General features: G+C 47.0%; 1 protein-coding gene across 4 annotated transcripts in view; it reads left to right on the top strand.

Moving 5' to 3' along the window:
* Positions 1-22,454, top strand: part of LOC118790756 (pro-neuregulin-2, membrane-bound isoform-like) — a 94,754-nt gene that overhangs the window by 25,996 nt on the left and 46,304 nt on the right. For all 4 annotated transcript variants that reach the window (XM_036547760.1, XM_036547759.1, XM_036547758.1 and 1 more), the window contains exon 2: positions 21,651-21,813. In XM_036547760.1, coding sequence (XP_036403653.1) covers positions 21,651-21,813 — 163 coding nt within the window. The remainder of the gene's footprint in view (positions 1-21,650; positions 21,814-22,454) is intronic.

Consider the following 22,454-nt stretch of genomic DNA (forward strand, 5'->3'; position numbering starts at 1 on the left):
CTCGCAAGTAATTTAATTTACAATACATGTCACTCAAGCCATCTCTGGATATATGTGACTCACTCTGATTTCACTATCTCTTGATGCCAAATTCAAAGCAATAAGGATCCTCGGAGTCCGTTCCTCTGCCAATGAGCCACTAATGGTTTGTCACATCAGTGCTGTTTCCAATTTTCATATCCATTGGCATACACAAGACTCCTGCAAAACGTCTACCTGTCAGAATGGAAATAAACAGCTTTTTACTTTTTGCTCAGTGCATATTTTAATGTACGCACCCTGATCCCGCAGTGCCTTGTTTGATCAAAGTTGTTTGAGACGAGCAGAGATGTGGCTGTTGAAAGCATAGCTGCAGCATAGTGAGAGATTTCCCACACTCCTGCCTCCAGGAAGCTAAGTGTATGCCTCACATTTCTGCTTTTCTCATGAGGGCTTGTTGGAAGATATGTTAATTTCATAGATGCACCTTAAGTAACCCAGGTTGGGGGGGGGGGGGGGGGGTTATGATTCGGAACATATGCTCCTGTGCAGACTGCCATAATTACTGTATATCATATTCTGACAGGGAAATACCTCAAGATCGGAGGTATGCTTTTCAATGTGCCGTGAGAGGTGTGCCACAACAGTTTCAACTTGAAGTCCTCAATCCTGTAAAGTGGTCGCAGCTCAAAAAAAAAAAAAAAAAAACTATTGGTTTTATGGGTGCAAAAAACGTGACTAGGCATTCTCTCACCAGTACAAATGGAGGTCTCCCAAAGACAGACAGTGAGAGAGAGATAGAGACAGAAATGTGTAGCCTGTGTCAGGCAGACTGAGAGAAGACAGATTTTGTCTCTCAGAATTCCTGAAAAATAAATGAGGAGTAAGAAGCATCAGGGCATCCTCTTCTCAAACCCTCCCGGTGTATTACCCCTGTGCTGTTGCCAAGTGACATGAAATTGGTCACCAAAAGGGACAGACCATGACCCAGACATAGGGCATGACCTTCATGCTTATCACCATTCTAAATTTTAATTTTTTAGAGTTTAACACGTAAGGTAAATTTTTTATTACATTACATTAATGTTTTCTGGTAATTTACTACGCTTCATACATTTAGTAAATATTTCAAACTTACGATAAATATTTTATGTATTTCATAAATGTTTTATTACTTGAATTTACTTTATTTTTGAAACATTTACAAAATGTTTTATCCATTTTGTAATAAAGTAGTAGCATATATAGTATACATTTAGCATATACAGTATCTAAATGTATATTAGGCATAGGGAAAACATTAACTGATTCAACTTACATATTTATTTTTGTCATATATTCTAAGCCACACTTTATAGTATTTAGCTATTCAAAACTATTGAAATCTCCATGAATGTGGATGAAATTTCAACATTTTTGTGATCATCAGGAAACTATGTGTTAAGGCTTACACAGCACAGAGGTCAGTGCCAGTGCCAAGCCATGTAATGGCTTGGATTTTGTCTGCTGGATGTATGAATCTGACTGTGTGCCTCAATCACTTTCAAATGTTGCAATACACATGCTGGAAGTTGGGCCACTTTAGTGTAGAGTTTCAGAGGGTTTTCAGTATTCCCATTGAATATCCGGCATTCCTGTTTGATATCCAGTATTTTTAGAGTGGCAGTGTGCCATAGTGTTGAGGATGAGGACTAGTAACCCAAACGTTGCCGGTTTCGTTCCCAGATGGGTCGCTGCTGTTGTATCCTTGAGCAAAGCACTTAACATGAATTAGCCTCAGCAAATATTCAAGTGTATACTGTAAATGGATGACACCTAATGAAACGTAATGTAATGTTATGTTGTACACCCCATTACAAATCCCGTAGCCCTGTTTCGAAACACAACATTAGGAGTTAATTGAACCCCGTTCTTAGAAAGAGACTGTCGGATCTAATGACAGACTTCCTCGTGAGAAGCACTGAATTGCTGTGGTTTTAAGGCCTTAGATGTTGGATTGTGTTTCATGCTTTACTTGGTGGGTTGTTGCTCTGATCCTCATGGCACATGATACAGGCACATTATTTGTTTAAGTGCTCTTCTTCATTCCTGTCACTTTTGGTCAGGTCACCCCATAAAAACACGATCCCTTTGAAAAATCACACAGCGCAGCGTGTCCTGCATCTGCGGCTGACAGGCCTGGCTCCGGCAGAGGCCAGGGATTATTTTAATTGCACGTTGAAGCGTCTTTGATGTGAAGAATGCACTATGGCTGCTGAGAAGACTCCGAGCCGGGACGCGGCTCTTCGCTGGTTTTGGACGGGCGGTCGGCTGTTTCGCACGGTCCGTCAAAGCGTGCGATGACGAAGAGGTTTTTTTTTTCTTTTTTCACGGGAGGGGCTCGGTGCGTGTGAGGAAGTGTTTTCATTCCTGATTCCAATGTCAGAATAACAAGAGGGCAGATCAGAGGATAAGGGCTTGACGAGCCATTATCATTAACAGAGCGAACAAACCACATCTGTCCGTTCTCTCCCCCTTTTGTTGGCTTTGCTCTTGAAACAGGCACAGACATGGTTGCACACGCACACACACGCGCACACACACACACGCACACACACACACAAAAGGAAATGTGGCCTTGAAGCAACAGTGGCGTGCTCTGTACGGGAGTCTATCTCTCACACTGCTCGGACTGGTCCAGTGCTGCTCCCTGCAGCGATTTCCTGCAGGTAGATCGCAGGTTTTCTCTTGGACAGCTGTGTTTTGATGTGGCACAGCAGAGCCAGAATGGTTTGCTTGCTCTTTCTCTCTCTCCTTCTCTCTCTCATTCTCTCTCTCGTTCCCTCTCTCTCTTTAAGTGCGGTTTCCATGGTGACAGCTGTGTGCTGCAGAAATGACACAGAGCTGAGACCAAGATGGGAGTGCTTTCCTTACAAACGCGCACACACACACACATGCGCGCACACACACGTGCGCGCGCGCACACACACACACACACACACACACACACACACACACACACACACACACACACACACACACACGCACAATCTTTCCAAACCTCTATGCGCCAGTCCATTGTTGCAAATACATTTATCCACTCACACGCCACTTTGTGTTACCATGTAGCATTGCATGTGCATAACTGAGCTCGGATTCTCTCAGCCGTTTGACGCGTGATTTCGGCGAGCCCGGATCAATTTGTCCGCCGCTCTCTGGAAAACGCGAGCCTGACAGCGCGCGGGAGAGAGAGAGCGTGTCAGCTGACCTTGAGGAAGGACCCTTGATGGAGGCCTCCCGCTGCTGGTCACGTCTGATTGGACGGGGTTTGTTGTATTGTGTGAGGGCTCTGCGCCAGCGCCCTTCCAGCAGCGACCGCGGATCGCTCTCTGAGGCAGATGCTGCGGCTCCGGCGAGCTCAGCGTTTACCTCAGATACACCGCCCAGCAGCCGGGAGAGCCGTCTCCTTCCCTCTATCTCATCCTCTCTCTCTATCCCTCTCTCCCCCTCTCTGTCATTCTCTCTCTCCTTCTCTGTCATCCTCCCTCTCTCATCTTCTTTTTCTCTCTCTCTCTCCAATCCTCTCGCTCTGTCTCTCTGTCTCTCATCCTCTCGCTCCCTCTCTCATCCTCTTTCCCTCCCCACTGCCTCCTTATCTCCCTCTCTCTCCCAGTCTCCCTATATCTCATTCTGTCTCTCTCCCTCTTTCCCTCTCCCACTCTCTCTCTCTCTCTCTCCATCTGCCTCTCTCCCCATCTCCAAGTCTCCCTCTTGATCCCTCTCTCCCTCTCTCTCCCTGTCTCCCTATTTCTCATTCTGTCTCTGAGTCCCTCTCCCCTTCTCTCTCCCTCCCTCTCTATCTCCATCTCCCTCTCTCTCCCCGTCTCCAAATCTCCCTCTCGCCCCCTGTCTCTCTCTCTCTTTCACACTGTGTCTGTGTCCCTCTCTCCCCCACCTCTCTCTCTCAGGATGACGATGTAGGCTCCATAGGGGACATCTTTCCGTTTGTCTCCTCACTGCATGGAAGGCGGAACTTGCATCATATTAATTTGCATTATTTATGTGCTTAGTAGATGTCCTTATGCAGCGTGACTAACCACACTTAGGTTTTTTTTTTACATACATTATCATTTATCCTGCTGGACTAGCACTGCACGGCTAAATACCTCCCTCAAGGTTACAAAGGTAATGCCCCGCCTGGGAATTGAACCTGCAACTCTATCCCACACTCCCGGTCCGTTAGCATGGGCTGTGAATTCGACATCTCTCGATTTCACTGGGGAAATGAGGGGAGGAAAAAAAAAAAGAGTAGTGTGACGTTATGGGTCTCCGCCAAGCGTGTCTTTGTCACCCGATCCCACGCGGATGTCCTCTTCAGATGACCTCCCGGTAACTGTTTAGATGTAATGATTTTTTTTTTTTCAACAATGGCATTCACTGTGCACCAGGACAACTGACTCACTCAGTTGGAGAAACGGCACAGAATGCACTTATTGCTTTACAGAATGAGCCGAGGAGTTGTATCCCCCTCGCTGTGCAAGTCTAACGGCCGTGGATCTGATAAAGATGTTGCTCGCGTTAGGGGAAACATGGAATGACGCTTAAACAAGCAACATGTGACAAAGAGGGAAATTTGTGATCGTTATCAGCAGTAAACCATTTTTATGTATGTGTCTTTAGCAAGCATGGGAAGCACAGTTAACTGCCCTGTCAAGAGTAATTGATTGTAATCTGCCTATTTGAGCCTCTGTGTTTGTGTTAAAACCGTGTCCGTCACTAATGTGCGTGATGGTGGCTGATAAGATGGGTTTTTTTTAGGGTGGAGGCATGTCTATATGGAAATGATTTGTATGGCTCCATCAGATGCCCTTAAACCTGCTGGTGTAATGTAGGGAGGGGAAGAGGTGGATTGCACGATATGTGTTGAAAAGTACTTAATGTACCCACATTACAAACACTCACTCTGATCAAAGTAAATATTGCACTGGCTTGTAGGCATGTAGTTGGCAAGCAGGCATGCAGTTGATGTATGTTGTCTGTGATGGTGACAGGGAGTGTGCTTTTAGGAGCAATGTATCTATGTGAGAGTGATAAGGGACCTATTTTAGGCTTTTCAAGGGAAGGGTGTTTATTTTGGGGTGATGAACAGGTATGGCTCCGGGTTTTAGGCCGCAGTGCGTCTATGCTTGGATGATAGAGGGTATGTTTTAGGGTTTTGTGGGGTGGTGTGTCTTGATAGGGTTTAGTGTGTCTCTTCCTGAAGGTGGATGGGCATCTCTATCTAAATATGTAGATGCCTACTGATCAAATTACGTTCACTTTGTTTAAGAGTAAAGGAGTAAAGGAGGTGTAATTTACACACTTGTCCACACTTGGGGAAATACTGGAATGAACAACAATTAAGGTCTTTGAATACCGAGGCTGAGGGCCAAAAACATCAACAATTTAATCACTTGTGACCGTAGCCTGACCCGTTCCCTGGTGCTGTGAGTGTCCTCTCTCCTCGGAATCAAGTGATGTGAAGATTTCTGTCTGATCTCCGCACCCTCTCTCCCCCCCACCCCTCCACCCCCCGACCCCACTCCCACACCACCACCCAGCCAGCTGCCCTCAGCTCACCTCCCGGGGGGGGGGTTGGTGAACGGGTGAGCTTTAAAAGCACATGGATGACACCAGCTCCCCCACCCCGCCCCTGGGTGGAGAGGGAATGAGGAGACTCAAACATGATGGGGTGTTTAAAAATCATTAAGCAGTATGGATGAAGGGTGCGGGGGGGGGGGGGGGGGGGGGGGTTGGGGTTGATAGATGTGATACAGTGCAGGTGTACTACAGGAGTAAACTGTCCCGGCTGCTCCGCCTCTGATTTAGAGGCCTGTAATCTCCGCTCATCTACAAATGCGGAGATGGGGGCCCTGGGCTGGGATGTGGGGGTGGGCGGGGGTTGCGATGGGGCCCCTCTGCTGGAAATTCACCCAGGGATTCAGGTGGTGCTTGAAAAGAGCCTCTTTATTTACGCTAAAACCAGACCACTCTCCCGTCCGACCCCCTGAGTGCGAACAGGGTCTTGAGTGTCTGTAGGGCAGAGAAATAGCAGATGGTTTTAAGAGGGGGAGAAAAAAAAAAAGAAAAAACATGAAAAAAAAAACCTTTGACTCTGAAACGGCATCCACGAGCACGAGAGCAAAGTGAGCTGGGTTGACGTGTGTTAGACCCCCACCTTCCTGTCACTACAGACACGGCCACCGCAGCCCTGCTGGCCTGTCTGCCTGCAGGGTGCGCGCAATTGGACACCCTCGTCTGCGCAGTGCGTGTATGTTCCCACAGGTGACTGCGCAGCTCTGCGCAGCTGTGTGTGACTTGCTTCTCGCTCCCTGTAGAGCGTGCACAGTGAAGCGTGGAAGGCTTGAGCTGTGGTGTAAGTATGCAAAGCTTTGACCTTTGATGTGTGCGCGGGGGGAAATGGGCTCCAGGTGTAATGAGACCAGCTCCTTTTGCCGAGAGGACAGCTTGTACTGACTGTGGAAACCTCTGCCCTGCCCTTGTCCAGCGCAGACAAGGGGAAATGTAGCTGTGACTGCTCTCCGCTGCAGGGCGGTCTCTCACCCACTCCCCCTCAGGGGGGAGGCTAAAGGAGGTCATTCGCAGTGTGCTCGGGGAGGAGAACGATCCTCATCTTCTTCTTAGCTCTCCTGCACTTCCTCAGGGTTTAAAAACTTAACTATACCTCAGATCTACCTTGCAGGTGAGAACCTGATCTCTAACACATACACGGACCTGCAGGCAAATGCACACATGTATGCACACACGTATGCATGTACGCTAACTGACCTGCATGCATGTAAAGGTACATGCGTGCACACATGCGCACACAAGCGCGTGCGAGCAAGGTAATGCTCCTGTGATTGTACGCACACCCACACGCCCACACACAGCACTGGCCTCGTACAGCCGAGGGTGCCGGAGAGGGGAGCGTGCGACAGGCCGGCGAGTCCCGTCTTGCTCGGTGTGTCGGGGCGGGGCCTCCCCCCCCCCGCCCCCCCGGAGTCGATCCCGCTGAGCCCAGATGACGCGTCCCCTCACTGAGGCAGGGAACTCTGGGAGAGAGAGCGGCGGACAACGGGCGCAGGGGCAGACCTCCAGAGGGGCTCCTCACCCCCACACTGCCAGCTGGAGGCTCTGGCCTCAGGACGGGGGCTCGGAAAGCCACCCCCTCATGTTGCTGTGACTGGGGCAGGCCTGGCCTGTTGGAACCTGACCCCACGGTGACAGCGCGGGGCGGGGTGGTGATCGGGAGAAGGTTTCGGGAGAGCCCGGGGAAGCTGTGTCATTAGTCACGCACTCACTTTCAACCATAAACACATTTCACAACACTCTGGATTTCCTCGTCTGGTTCTGTTTCTTTCTTTTTTTTTTATTTGGCAATTTATTCAGGAATTTTCCTAACAGAGTTTGTGTTTCAGTTACAGTCAGCTTTAATGCAGGGCCTTGAGTTTCATTTACCGGTCCCAGATTAGCGCAGGCTTCTTGGTGATGGTGTCTCTGATGTGAAAGGAAAAACTGGAGTGAATTTCTTGGGAGCTTGTCCTCACTTACAGAGTGGGTGGAAGTGGAAAGTTTTCTGTGTGGAATTCGAATACAGATAGCATCTAAAGTGAAAAAGCAACTGTTTTCCCTCCTTTACTCAGTTTCGTGCTCTGCTTACATTTTAGAGATATTTTTTGATATTCAGATTCTAGCCTTTCAGTGGGCCTCATAAGAATATTATCCACATTTTATTCATTTTAGTTCAGGCATACAGAGCATACAGGGTGTCTTACAGTTTTAGTTCATGATAATTACTCAATATTACTGCTAGGTTCATACTGCAATCATCAGGTAGTGTTTTGTACCTTGCTCAAGGGATTAACGGCAATGTACATGATGGAGATTTGACTGATGACCCAGAGGACAAGCAAATGACCACTGCTCCACACTGCTGCTCTGACCGCTGCTCCACATTTCTGCTCTGACCACTGTTCTACAATACTGTTTTGGCCACTGTTCCATTCAAACCGCTGCTCCACACTGCTGCTCTGACCACTGCTATACACTGCTGCCTTGATCAGCAGTGAGTTTGTGAAGACTCTGAGGTTTTAGCATTGGGAGGTGGGCTCTTTGGACACCACCCCTGAGCACGGGTGTGGGGGGTCTCCAGAGGGCAAAGTGGAGTGTTTGTTTTCGGGTGCGGGGTGAGAGGACACGGAGGCTCTGTGAAACACTCCATTCACTGGCCTGTGGCTTTGGCAGGGGTCGTGACCCTGCCTCTGGGGTGAGCGGGAGGGAAAGTTCTCCGCCCTCTCGGGGCCTCCTGGGAGGCCGTTACATAAGTGGCAGTCGTCCATAAATGTGCAGTCACCACATGCCCCCAGAGCCACACACAGTGTCCCCCGTCCTTTACTGCAACCAGGCAGCGTACAGGGGTGTGTAAAATATACTCCTTCACTTAGGGGTATGGGGTCATGCAGAAGATGTTATCATGCTGATTGCTATTATTTTGCTATAATGGTATCACAGTGAACATAGCTAGCAACAGCGTGTGTGTGTGTGTGTGTGTGTGTGTGTGTGTGGTAGGGGGTCTCCCTGGACTTCAGCAGGGTGTGTGTGGTCCTCTCGAGACTGCATGTAAGGGATGATTCTGCTGTGGGCGTGTATAGGCTGGAACAGTACATATACTCCTGGTGGCTCAGTGCTCTCTCCCATGGAGTGCACTGTATCCATATCTACAGTGGGTAGAACAGGATGGAACTTTATTAATCCCCAGGGGGGAGATTTTCTTGCCAGCATCAAGACGGATACAATGGCACGACACCACAGGGCCGTACCTAAACGCAAATAAATACGTGCTAATATATATTGCCACACTCTGAGAAACATGCTGCGTTTGCAGCGTCTGCGCCTTATCTGAGCGCTTGCAAGAGGCAGCCTCCCCGGCTCCGTGAGGGTTCTGAGAGCTGAGGTGAGGTAAGGTGAGCGGTTGGGCTGTGCTCTCCTGCGAGAACAGTGAGGCAGGGGCTGGAGTGTGTTTCTGCCGCCGCGGCCCCCTGCGGAAAGTAAATCACTCTCAGGAATGCTATTGTCTGATCAGCAAATTCCCCTTTTCTCTTTGGTGTATGTGTGTGCGAGTGCGCACGGTGCGTGCATGTGTGCGTGTGTGTGTGTGTTTGTGTGTGCGAGTGTGCGTGTGTGTGTGCATGCAAAGACTGAAAGAGTGTGAGGTGATTTTTTTTTTTTTAGTCGATTAATTCTTTTGTACTAGATGAATAATCCACTGATTAAACAGTTCACTTTCAGTGACTAAGGGAAGTGAGGGATATCACAGTGCTGGGTTGCTTTCCTCATGCATCAATACTGTATGTTATACCTAATGTGTATTCTGTATTGGCTCGTGATTGTTTTCAAACAAATGAATGACGAATACCCCATTATCTGATAGAGGTATCATCTACCTAATTCTTGCGTATTATTGTCTGGTCAGGCAGTTTGTCTTATACTTGTGTGAGGGCAACACCCAAACAAAGCAATTGTACAAGTTACGATGTTGACTTAAAAATGTAGTTTGTAGTTTACCATTTTATTAGGTTGATCTATTAACCGTGGTGTGTGTATGGGTGTGCTTAATGACAGTGAGCTGTAGTCAGTATACATGTAGTGCATAGTGTGCTGTGGTCAGCATTCTGCGGTCATTGAGCTGTGTTCAGAGTGAATGTGGTCAGCATTCTGCGGTCATTGAGCTGTCTTCAGAGTGCTGTCGTTATTTAGCTGCGGTCTGGTGTAGTCGATGGTGCTGTGGTCAGTGAGCTCTGTCTAGCGGAAAGTTAGCATGTTGGGACTGATCCTCACCTGAGCACAGGAAGTCTGCCAGGTGGGGGGAAAAAAGCCTCCAGGAGGGAGTAATCTTTTCAAAGGCAACAGGATTGTGTCAAGCCTTGCAGCAAAGTCCCAGCTCTGACCGTCTGCTGTTCTAAAGTTCTCCGTCTCCCCCCTGCCCGTCTGTCTGTCTGTCTGTCTGTCTGTCTGTCTGTTCATGCGTGCATGAGTCCGTCCGTTCATCTGTCTGTCTGCCTTTATATCTGTTTAGCCTCACATCTGTCTTTCGTTCCCTGAAAACACCAGATTCTGGAGAAAGGGGGTGGGGAGAAGGAGAGAGAGAGAGAGAGAGAGAGAGAGAGAGGCCTGAAAGCCAGTGTGCAGAGATGTCCCCTTGGCTCCGTGGCCAGCGTTCGGCGTGGCGTTAGTGACCCCCCCCCTCGGGTGACCCCTGCGTGAGCCTCCTCCCAGGGCTGAGTGGCAGCTGGCTGCAATGCAAACTCACAATCAGGCTCCACATCAGAGGCAGGCCAGGACTCGCCCATGCAGGGGAGGGAGGGAGGAAGGCACAGAAAGAGAGGGAGAAAAAGGAACTTATCTATACAGCCATGTGTCATTTTTAGAAGGGAGCGCCTTTTTTTTTTTTTTTTTTTTGGCTTTCTATTTAAATGCAGCCTTTATTTTTTCATCAGATTATCATCAGGTACAAACCTCCCGGATGCAGTGCCTTGTGAATGTGACCTGGCACACACAGAGTAGCAGTATTATAAGCATTTAGACAGCCAGTGAATGGAGAGCACACCAGCACAGTGGGAAGAATTAGGATCTTGCTGGCGTGGAAATGAGTGGGGTGTTCTGCTGAGAGTGGGATGTTTTGTGGAGAGTCGGGTGTTGCTGTTGGGAGCGGGTGGCTCCGTGGAGCGTGGGCGGTTTCGCCGAGAGTAGGTCATTTGCATGAGAGCGGGTCGTCGTGTCGAGAGCGAGTTGTTGGGCTGCTTCAGCCGAGAGCGACTTGTTTACGAGAGAGAGGGCTGGTTCCGCTGAGAGCGGGTTGTTTCGGAGGAGAGTGGGGGGTTTCGGCGCGGGGGGTTGTCAGTGCCAAGCCGGGTCTGCTGGGTATCTCGCAGGCTAGATCCTTCTCCAGTGTAATAGTGAAACAGCAGCAGGGGAAACTCAGACAGTCAGCGTGAGGGATCAAACCCACTGTTGCTGCTGAACTGGGCTTCCTCTCCTCCAAGACCAGGTCCCCCCACCTCAAGCATAGTGGGTGGAGGTGGGGGGGGGTCACAGGGGAGCCTGTGACACCCCTGGAGGAGGGACCACCCTGCCTTTTACCCTCTGGCTCTGACTGACATGAGCGAGGGGGGGTGGGGGGCATGGGGGAACCACCTCGACAGGCATTTGGAGGCAGCGAAGAGTTAAACGTCAGACTGCAGTGGGAAATGCCTCTCTCTCCCCCCTCCCTCCCTCTCTCTCTCTCTCTCTCTCTCTCTCCCTCTCTCTCTCGCTCTCTCTCTCTCTCTCTCTCTCGCTCTCTCTCTCTCTCTCTGTGCTTCGCTCTAAGTAGGTGTATCCTTGCTGTGAGAGATGAGTGTTGCTCTATATAGAGGCAGGATAGTAAGACGAGCACAGAGAGACTCAGACCTTCAGACGCGCTCCTTCCTGGGATTATCAGCGTTCGCGGGATTGCGTGTCACGCCGCTACCATGTCAGAGGGCAGGAAAAAAGAGAGGAAAGGCAGGAAAAGGATGAAGAAGAAGGAGAGGAATGAGGAGCAGGATCTGAGCCAAGGTAAAAGCAGGACTGAGGTGTGTGTGTGTGTGTGTGTGTGTGTGTGTGTGTGTGTGTGTGTGTGTGCGTGCGTGTGTGTGTGTGGAGGGAGGGAGAGGCGGGGGGGGGGGGGGGGACCGGTTCCACGCAGGGCTTGTGAAAGTACCCATCACCTCATCCTGTCAAAGCTTGCTGCCTGTTGTCACTTCCAGGACTAATTTGAGGAGCAGGCGTCTGCGGATCTGGTGTCTGTTTTCAGAGGTGTAATCACTCATTAATGCTCCTCTCGCATGCGAGATGGGGGTCACAGTGGATACTGACGGGGGGAAAGGTGTTCTGAAGTGAAGCTCTTTTAAATGTGACTCATGTTTGCTTGGACTGTAGGAGGATTTCTTAATTATTAATGAGAAGCTTAGATGAATAACACTGTCAGTGCATTCAAAGGAATTGAATATCGATCCAATCACTTCCATTGGAGTTATACATTTTTTTGATCACATCCAAGTTGTGCAGATATTACCCCAGTAATATTTGTAGTAGTAGTAGTAATAGTGGTCAAAGTAGTAATAACAGCAAGAAGGGGACCATTGGAGAGTATTTCAGTGTTAAGGTGATTTTCCTTTTCCTGTTTGTTTGGGATTGCGTTGTGGACAGAAGTCTGCCTATTGGTTTTGCATGTCGCCTCTCAGTCTCCCAGGTTCTGAATTAAATTCTGGGGGCTGAGTCGCTGTCTCGGCCATTGCTGCCATTTCCCGCAGCTAGCCGCAGCCCGGGTCAGGAGGACTGCCCCGTCCCCACCTGCCCCTGTGCGGATTCGCCGGGGTCGCTGCCCCCAGCGCACCCCCACCTGAGCGAGCCTCCTGGATCTGGCGAAGGGGCCGGGGCCTCTTTAAACGAGCAAAACTGTACTGTTAGATGGCTGTTGCAGCCTGCGGGGAAAGGGCATGTGGCAGAACTGACCTTGGATCAGTATCCTACACAGCAGCGGTCTTTGCGGGACCCGCGCACTGGCGCAGGAGGTGTGAACCCAAACCCGAGGGGACCCTCCCAGTGTAGGGAAGCAGGGAAAAGGTACAGTTATGCCAGAACTCCTTCTTTAACATGGGTGCTGTGTGGCAACAGGGCACACCAAAAATAATAAAAGTATTGAGAAATGCATCAGATTAAAGGTAAGATGGGGAACAGACAGGCTGTGAGGGGGGAAAAAAGGATTATTTCCAAGATACCGAAGCATCTTGGTACACTACTGAAGAGATGATTTGGAGACTGTAGTGATGAGAGGGTGCAGTGGTCAGATATGCACGATCCTCCGGGCAGCGGTGTGCAGTGCTGAGATTACAGCACTTTAATCTCCACTCTACCTGTCATTTCAATCCACTCCAGCCGAGCGCACAAGCTACCGCATGTGTGCCATGTAAACACTGTCAGCGCTCTGAATCGGCCCAATTCAGGACGCCCGCTGAGCTCAGCGACCAAGGTCCAAATAATCAATCCACTGTAGCGTTTTAGCCGGAGACACAGCAGATGGCGCAGCGGTCAGACGTTCGGGGAGTTTCTCTGAGGTGAGGCAGAGGTGGACCACGGGGCCGGCGCAGTGGTCAGTGACACTCGGGGAGGTGTAGTGATCAGATATTCGTGTACGAGAGCTAGAGGTCGCAGATACAAGAGCCGGGCCTGCGGTCTCTGTCAGAAGGGACAGTAGTCAAGGAAACAAGAGCCAATGAACTGGTCAGTGACACAGCAGTGCTTTATGTCAGTGTTGGAGTACCAGACTTCTTATTTATATACTTGAGAAGTCTAGTACTTCGGTCTAGTAATATATGTATTGTATAAATAAATATACACATATAGTTGAAATCCCATTCCTTAAATTCAAGCATTTTCATATGCATTGCAGAAAGAGGGAGGAAGTCCAAAAGTATAGGTGTTATCATTTGGTTGTATGAAAAGTCGATCTGTAGGTACGGCTGAGAAAACATAGTTGTGTATGTGTACATGCGTGAGCGTGTGTATGTGTATGTATGCATGTGTTTGTATGTGTATTTGTTTACAGTATATATGTGTAAATGTGTACATACTGTATGTGTGTGTGTGTCCAGTATGTATGTCTGGGTGACTGTGTGTGTACGTGTGTGTGTGTGTGTGTGTGTGTGTGTGTGTGTGTGTGGGGGCTGTCCGCGTGTGTGTGTGAGACAGAAAGAGGTGCCGTTCCCACCAGAGAAGCTGTGCCCCAGGAGCCAAACGTTGCATCTAAGGAGCGTTTCTTTCCCATCTCTGGGCTCCCATCACCTGATCTTACAGCCCGTCCATGCACAAAGAGAACGGCAGTATGTCTTTGCATGATCCTAATCTGCCTGCTTTGTCTGACAAAGAAAACATGAGAAGTCTCTTTCGCAGCCTTTCAGAGGGCGGAAGCAAGTAAAATCAACACTGCGTGCCACACTCCGGCTTTTTTCTCGCTCCCACATTTTTAGAATTATCTTGTTCATTTGATACAGTTAGATCTTAAAGGATGCTTTGTACGATGCTGTGAAAATGTGCATCTTACATTTGTGTAGGGCTAGAAATGGACTTAATCCTTTAGAAATGAAACCCAGGGAAACTCTTTAGTTGGACATTGTTGTGTGCACAGCAAGTCAATTACTTTTTCCCAGGGGTTTATTTTCTCATTGTTGCAGTCCAGGTGACTTGCACCTAAATAATCTAATAATAATAATGATAATGTTTGAACAAAGGACATACCTATTTTTGGACCAAAGCAAACAAGCACTACACAGGTTCACTGACCCTTGAAATATGTGGATCAGCAATAGAGTAGGATGAGCCAGCCAAATGATACAAAAATCAGATTTTGATTTCAAGAGTTACTGTACCTCAGGCTTAATTTGAGAGCCACAAGTGTTGAAAGAAAAAAAGGCTGCAAACTGATGTTTGATTTGATTGATTCATTAATAAGAAGTGATTTAAAATACTGCACCAGTCTTAGTTGCTGTCTGAGCAGAGATTTAGGTTAGTTTATAAACTACACGCTTTATGTGCAAGTACCAGCCATGCAGTAATGATGGGATCCTGCTGTGTTTATCACGCTCTTTTGGCGGGAAACACAGAGACACACGGGCGAGTGCTCGGTGATACGCAGTGGCTTGTCGGTTTGTGTTAGGGGTGGGGAGTACATGCTTTTCATCTGTTTGAGGTTCCACCTGGCCTCTGCCTTTCTGTAATGTTTGAGAGTTCTATAATCTCACTGGATCCGCCCTGTATGAGACACTGCATCATATATGATCATTGTAATCTCAGCGGATCTGCTCTGAATGAGACACCACGCCACATGTGTTCATTTCTGTGATCACGCTGGATTCCCTGTGAATGAGACACCACGTAACATCTGTCATTTCTGTGATCTCACCGGCTCCATTCTGAATGATACATTAAGCCTCATATGACCATTTTGGCAGATTTTTCTTTCTCTTTGCGATGGCACTTTCATTTTGCTTGTTAGTTTGTTTGCTTGTGCACTGATAACCTGGGCAATAACTTCAGCCTAATCAAAATAACCACATGATTTACAAATAAGTAAATCCATATAAGTTTTTGGCAAATATGAACTGCGTGTATTTGTAAATATTTGTGTCTGGATTTGTCTTGGTTTACTGGGTGTGCCCACATGAAGATGGAATTTGGGTACTGATTGCTATGTAGAGGGAGTATTCAGGAGATTGCTAAATTGATGTGCTCAATTCGTTATCATATGTAATCATATATACTAGCACCCTCAGGACAAGAACGGCATGGAGCTGAATTCTTTTGCCGCACCCCACGAGTTTGATTTTCTATCAGTCAAAACAAAGTGCATCGGCATGATGTACACATTCTTTGCACATTTTTGTCAGAGGCTGTACCAGTGAAAATATTGCACTGAACGGAATGCATAATTTCTCACATTAAAAGACAGAACACCTCAGACTGAGGTCGTGGATTACAGCTGTTAACTCTACCCTTGTCAATACGATTCCTTGCAGTATCCTAAGATTGGCTTTTTTGTAGATTTGTGTGCAAAGTATTCATTGTGCATTTTCTTTCAGATTTGTCTTTCCTGTTGCTGTTCAGGCTCCTGACTTCCTTCTGTCCTGTATTTCCCCCGAACTGCAGTGATTCTCTCAGGAGCTGAATGCTTCCTGAATGTGACTCCTTCTATCATGTGATTCACATTCATGAACTCTGATTCACGAGCTTGATTCTTTTCTGATGTGAGCCATTCAAATTCAGGCAGTCTGTTGGCAACCATCTTTACATTTTACAAAAATGAAAAAAAAAAAAGAAAAGTGGAAAAAAAACTTTTTGTTCCTTATGCTTACATATGTGTCTTGGCACCATTTGCTCTGGATAATATCCAATTAATTCGAGCTTCTGAGCAAAAATAGAAACATTGTTTGTTTAAGATGCTTTTGGATGCATGCTTGCTTAACACCTCAGTAGCTGTACCAGTGATGCCAGTTCAGGCAACAACAACAGCAACATATTATTCTTTTATTATTATCTTCATCATCATCATCATCATCATCAGAAATGATTGTTGTTGTCAAATAACTCAGAAATCATACTTGTTGTCAAATTACTGCTGACCTTAAGCACAAATTTCACCAATAGATTGACTCTAACCCTCACTCAGTTTTTAATAAAGACTTGGTTATAATATCCCTGGAAAAGTATTTCCTACCATATTATAGCATCAGGAAGCGGCATATGTTTGTGAATGAGTTTGTCTCTTGCTGCTATTTTTATCACTACCTTTCATGTCTCTTTTTATCACCGTGTGTTTTATGTGAAGAATCATAATTTCGTATCTGGAAGGAACTTGCCTGAGCCTTCAACATACATGGAATATATTAACCATATTTCAATAAATCATTTCAGCTTCTATTTCAGTCTATTTACTGCATGTGAGTTTTTCTCTTGAAGCCTTATTTAATATTATTTAATATGTCCCAGGAATGGCACCTATCATTAGAATCCCATGTTATCAAACAGCAGCTCTCTGGTTCTTTTCAAAGTCTTCTTACCATTCAAGCCAGTAACATATAAAATTCCGCAACATTTCCTCCAAAAGGCTGCTGTCAGCATTGATGAGTCCTTACTTCCAAACTACCAAGACTTTTCTATAAAAATGCAAAATGGCATTTTTATACATTTCAACATTTTATGGAGGCTTCACATAATAAAAACAAGGTATTATAGCTCCACTGTGGGCCAGGAAAATATGTTCAACATGTTTTAGCAATAGAGGTAAAGTTACCATTATATATGTACCAATAATCCTGGTAATCCCAGCAACCTATGAAAGTGACAGGAGAGTTAATTATTAATCTGAAATAGGAGGAGCTGTCATGTGTTATCAGTCTTTTGATTGGCCCATGCAAGTGAAGGTTTAACAACACGATTGCACTTACCCCATTAAGGGATTCATGAAGCTAAGTCCATCACTACAATCTGGCAACCTGACATGTGCTCCCACATTTTTTGCAGAGCATTTGCTGAGTGTACACAGACCTATGTACAAGTGGACAGCCTTCTGACCCCATTTTGATGCTTCTAACATGAAAGTAACTTAGAAGAAGCACAGCCTGGTTGGCTACACACATATCTGCCGCTCATGGCAACAAGCCCCATCCCATCGCTAATCCAAATGTGACTGGATGATTCCCAGATCGCTCTGTGAGTGCCTTCAAGCCTGTGAGCCCTATCAGCCCTTTTCCACCATCCAACTCGTCCCGGCAAAGCCAGCTTTTTCTGCGTTCTTAGTTCCATCCAGAGCCAAACTGTGATTGGATGATTTCTTGAAATATAGCTCTGTCTTTCCCTGTTCACATCACAGAAGCCTGTTAGTGTTTTGTCAGAGGTATTTCTGTAAATTATCAGGCAAACTTTAACATGACGTAATGTCATTGACAGAATCCTGCAAATGGCCTTCAGAATGCACAGGAATGGGCATGACGATTCAAGAAGGAGACTCTTTTCTGCCACAAAGTATGACAAACCCAAAAAATATATATTGTAAATGTATGAAATAAGATGCATTTCTTTACAGCAGGAGAACAGGAGATACAGAACACACACAGCACATTTGACCTGATAACCCTTTGATGTAGCCAAGAACCATAAAATGTTATTGATGATCCATAAATATGTTAATAAGCTGGTCTAAATGACGGCAACGTTTATGATTGTAGTAAACGTAATGTGTTTATGGTAAGGAAAGAGTACGACCCTCAGCCCTTTTGCAAACTCAAACCCCCATCCAAGCAATGCCTCTAATTTAAGAATGCAGTTTACGTCTCCATACGTTAAGTGTTTGTTAATATATTTACTTATTGTTGAAACTGCCCTTGTAAAATGTTGCCATTAGCTCCGGCTGTTTTTGGATCTGAGCCAATTCACTGCTAAGTCAAGGCCAGTATCAGGACACGGCATACTCAGCCACCCAACAAGTGCACTATAGTCCCGTAGAGTCAACTCTACACATGCTCCCTCAACAGCGTAACATAGTCCCTCGTTTAACTCTAAAGAGCGTAACATAGCCTTTAGTCTTTATCTCAACCAGCAATGTTACACCAAACCTTCACTGCTCTGGGAGCAGCACGCCACTGTCTCCCCTCACACTCTGAGCAGTGGGAGACAGGGATTACACTGTTCTCAGTACAGCCTGGTAGTTTCCAGCTGCATTGTGTGAACACGCAGAGAGGTGGGGCTCATCTGCTGCACAGTGCCTCGCACATGGCCGCCGGAGCCCGGTGGCAGCTGTGAAGTCTCCAGGACAGGACATTAGATTAATTGGATCCAGTTGACCATAAATACAGCTGGACTGACATTGTGTGCAGCGCTGGTTACTATATGCGGGGGCCTTCCAGGACTGTCAGATTTCATCATACCACGGGGAGCACTTCCATTACCTTAATTATTGAACCAAAAGGCACTTCTGCATTTGGGGAGTGTTGTGCCGGGCGTTCGTAAAAGGAGATGAGCGTTTTTAATTTGCATCGCTAGCCTCCACCCGCCCCCCACCCCCGCCACCCACCCCCCACCCCTCTGTCTTTAGCATTTCCACCTGCCGGTGGCACACACATGAATTCTGCAAAAGCCAAATAAGAGGTGGTGAAGATGATTGGTCACTGTTGTGCGGTGAGGGACGGCTTACCCCCAGAAGAGGGATGAGGATTTGAGAGGAGGGACAGTGTTATTGGGTGATCAGGGACCCTCTGGAAGTGACACCCTTTACTGGGGCGGTGAACTGGGTCACTCCCATCAAAATCAGGACAACTAGCTATTAATGTAGCACACGTCTGTCTAGGATTTAATTGAAGTAATTTCCTGTGTATGCTTTTTTGCTTGTCATTCTGATTTGTGTGTATGTGTGTGAGTATACATGTGAGGGAGAATATGGTAGTGATGTGTATGTGTGAGAGTGCCAACATGAGGTGCACCTGTGTAAGAGAGAGAATAAGAGGTGTGTGTGTGCATGTGTGTCTGAGAGAGAGAGAGAATGTGAGTAAGAGGTGTGTGTACATGTGTGAAAGAGAGAGAGACTTTGAGGAAAAAAAGGGTGTGTGAGAGAGAAAGAGAGGGGGGGAGAGAGAATGTGAGAAAATGAGGTGTGCATGAGTGAGAGAGAGAGAGAGAGACTATTAAAATTAGAGTTGTTAGAGAGAGAATGTGAAAAAAAGAGGTGTATATGTGTGTGTGTCTGGGTATGTTTGTATCTGTGAGGAAGAATATGGTAGTGGAGATGTGTGTGAGTATATGAACAGGAGATGTGCATGTGTAAGAGACAGAGAATGTGAAAATAAGTGGTTTGTGTGAGGGCGCGAGAGAATGTGTGAGTAAGAGGTTTGTGTGTGTGTGTGAGAGAGAGAGAGAGAGAATGTGAAAATAAGAGATGTGTGAGAGGGAGAGAGAGAATGTGAGGGTAAGAGGTTTGTGTGTGTGTGAGAGAGAGAGAGAAAGAAAGAGAATATGAAAATAAGAGATGTGTGAAAGGGAGAGAGAGAATGTGAGGGTAAGAGGTTTGTGAGAGAGAGAGAGAGAGAGAGAGAGAGAGAGAGAGAGAGAGAGAATGTGAAAATAAGAGATGTGTGAGCGGGAGAGAGAGAATGTGAGAGTAAGAGAGGGGAGAGACCGTGAGAAAATGAGTAACGTTATGTTATGTGAGGGTGGATAGCGTGGATACGGGTGTCCGCCAAACAAATACACAGTGAATGTTCCCTTTCATACATGGACTGCATTCAAAATGTTAGCAATGCACACTAGCAAAGGTGTCTGCCGGGCAGATAAACAGCTATAATGGCACAACCAGTAATGCTGAGGAAACCAGGCAGAGCATTGTTCCTGTCACTTGCTCTGAGGACACGTGTATCCGCAAATGACAGACCGCGGGGCATAATAGCCCGTTCATTTGAAAGGGCTCATTTTTCAAGAGAGGACTCTAACCCTCCCCAGAAGTCATTACTTCAAAGGGACACTTCTAAAGGGGAGAGTCACAAGTACGTATTTCGCGTTTCGCCACCGATTACAGGACATACAGTAACGGCCTGGCGGAACCCATTTACCTGCACCACGGAGGCAGTTCTGTGGTGTTCCACACTGCTGATCTGCTTTGAAATGATCTTTTTTTTTTTTCAAAGCACTATAATATTCCCCATATTTGTTAACATTTACCGGTGTCTTGGGTGGCAGTGTGGTGGAGGGGTTAGGGAGCTGCGCTTCCATGCAAGGGGTGGGGCACTGTTGTCGTGCCCTTGAGCGAGGCACTTATCCTGAATGGCGTGGCTGAACAGCCAGCTGGATGCTATGTGTAAATGTTAAGCTGTGTTAGAGGCCTGGATCCGGGGGCGTCTGCTAGGAACATAAACAGAACGTTTAGAAATGTGTTTCAGCGCAAGCGGTTTTTAACCAGTCCAATCAGCTGCAGCACGTCTTTGATTCTCTAAGAGGCCGGTGGTCCGATAGGTGGGATCAGGTGGGGGGTGATTGTGCCCCATGGAGGGGGATCTAGGTTTTTCGGTGCTGCGGGTTCAACACCCCTGCCGACGGGGGACGGGGTGGTGGGGGTGCCAGTGCATGGTGACTCCTGGGCCCAGATTCAATCTAACCGCAATGTGCCGTGTCCTTAATTTAAAGCGATGCTTGACTATACTCGCCGCTCTATTTTAGTGCTGAAGCGACATCCTGCTCCAGAGGGTCATGAAAAATGAACGCATAAACCGTTACGTAAGACCCGAGAAAACATACCATTCCGCTCAAATAAATGACTCAACGTTTTTTTTTTTTTTTGTTTTTTTTTTTTCAGGAAACGGCGTATCGCATTTAGGTTGAATGTTTGGTGTGGGTTTACTCGTCCCGTATACCTGGAACATTCTCCCCTTCGTAAGAATACAGAGAGCGGGTAGCTGTGTGCTGTGTGCTGTGTGCTGTGTGCTGTGCGTTCCGGCTCTGGTCAAAGCAAGCCTGAAATGACAGTATAAAACAAGGAATGCGAGAGGCAGAAGAGGCGGGGAGCTAATTGCTAGGTGTGCATGGCAACAGTTTGGTGCAGAGAGGGTGCACCCACCCTGATGTACTCGCTCGTTGTAAAGGCTTGCAAAGGCTTCTGGGAGTCACGGTACAAAGAGTGCAGATCAAAAGACACGACCACAGCTCTGTTTACCGTTGGCTGGACTCACCTGAGTGGAGGAGACACACACTGGCGAATGCGTTCATGTCGACACAGGTAGCGTACCTGGGCCCTGATCGCAGGTGGTTACTATGGCGATTATGTGGTGGTCACGCTTCCTGTTGGAGGACTTGTGGTATTCAGTTTCTGTCTAGTCTGACTGCTGTGCTCTTTAAAACAGGGGTTGTTTAACTTTTTTTTTTCCCCCGAGGACACTAACACAACAAATGTTGTTTGAGAAAAAAAAAAATGTAACACTTGCTCAAATGTGGTGCTGAAAGGACAAAGTGCACTGCACTTAGATTGAAAGCTGGTCTTCAAATGTCATTTTGTCCCTCTCACTTCCTCCTCCTGCTCTCTCTCTCTTCATCAGCCACTGCCCCAAAGTTAAAACGGCTGAAGAACCAGTCGGTGACAGAGGGGACCAAGCTCACCCTGAGATGTGAGGCCACAGGGAACCCCAGCCCCACCTACAGGTGGTTCAAAGATGGCAGCGAGCTCAAGAAGAACAAAGAGATCAAAATAAAGTCCAGCAAGTAAGTGACTTCCTGATATGCACCTGACGCACTGCATGTAACACTGAAGGAAGGATATCAGTCTGCTGTTATTTACTCCTCATCTTCATCCCAGCATCGGCGTTGTGTTGATGTTGTATCGACGTTGCATTAGTGTTGTCCTGAGAAAACTATTGATCTGCTGTTAGGGTTAACAGGATAAGAATAACACACCACTTAAGGCCAATAATAGTCAACCTGTACTACAGTCGGAAAGGTGTACACAGCAACAAGGTGTTACGGTCACTGTCGCTAGGACAGAGCGGTCACTCATATTTTTAGTTTGAATCATTCCCACCCAACTGTTATAATAAGAGTTGGGAGGATGTGGTCACATGGAGTAGGGGAGGGGGTGTGTAGCTTGGGAGGGTATGTTCAAACAGAGTATAGAAAGGTGTCAGTCACATCTGGAGAGATTAGGCAAAAAGTATAAAATTCTGTGGAGGCAGGAGAAAACTGACTGCTACATATAAGAAAGAACCTCTCACAACACTGCCATGACAAAGATCAAATGACCAAAATGTCAGGAGCTAGTAAAAGTTTTTTTTTTTTTTTTTTTTTTTTTTTACTTTTTTTCCAGAGAGAGAACTTTTGCTCTGTGCTATATTTTTGGATAAAACTGG

Source organism: Megalops cyprinoides, chromosome 16 (assembly GCF_013368585.1).
Source record: "Megalops cyprinoides isolate fMegCyp1 chromosome 16, fMegCyp1.pri, whole genome shotgun sequence".
NCBI lineage: Eukaryota > Metazoa > Chordata > Actinopteri > Elopiformes > Megalopidae > Megalops > Megalops cyprinoides.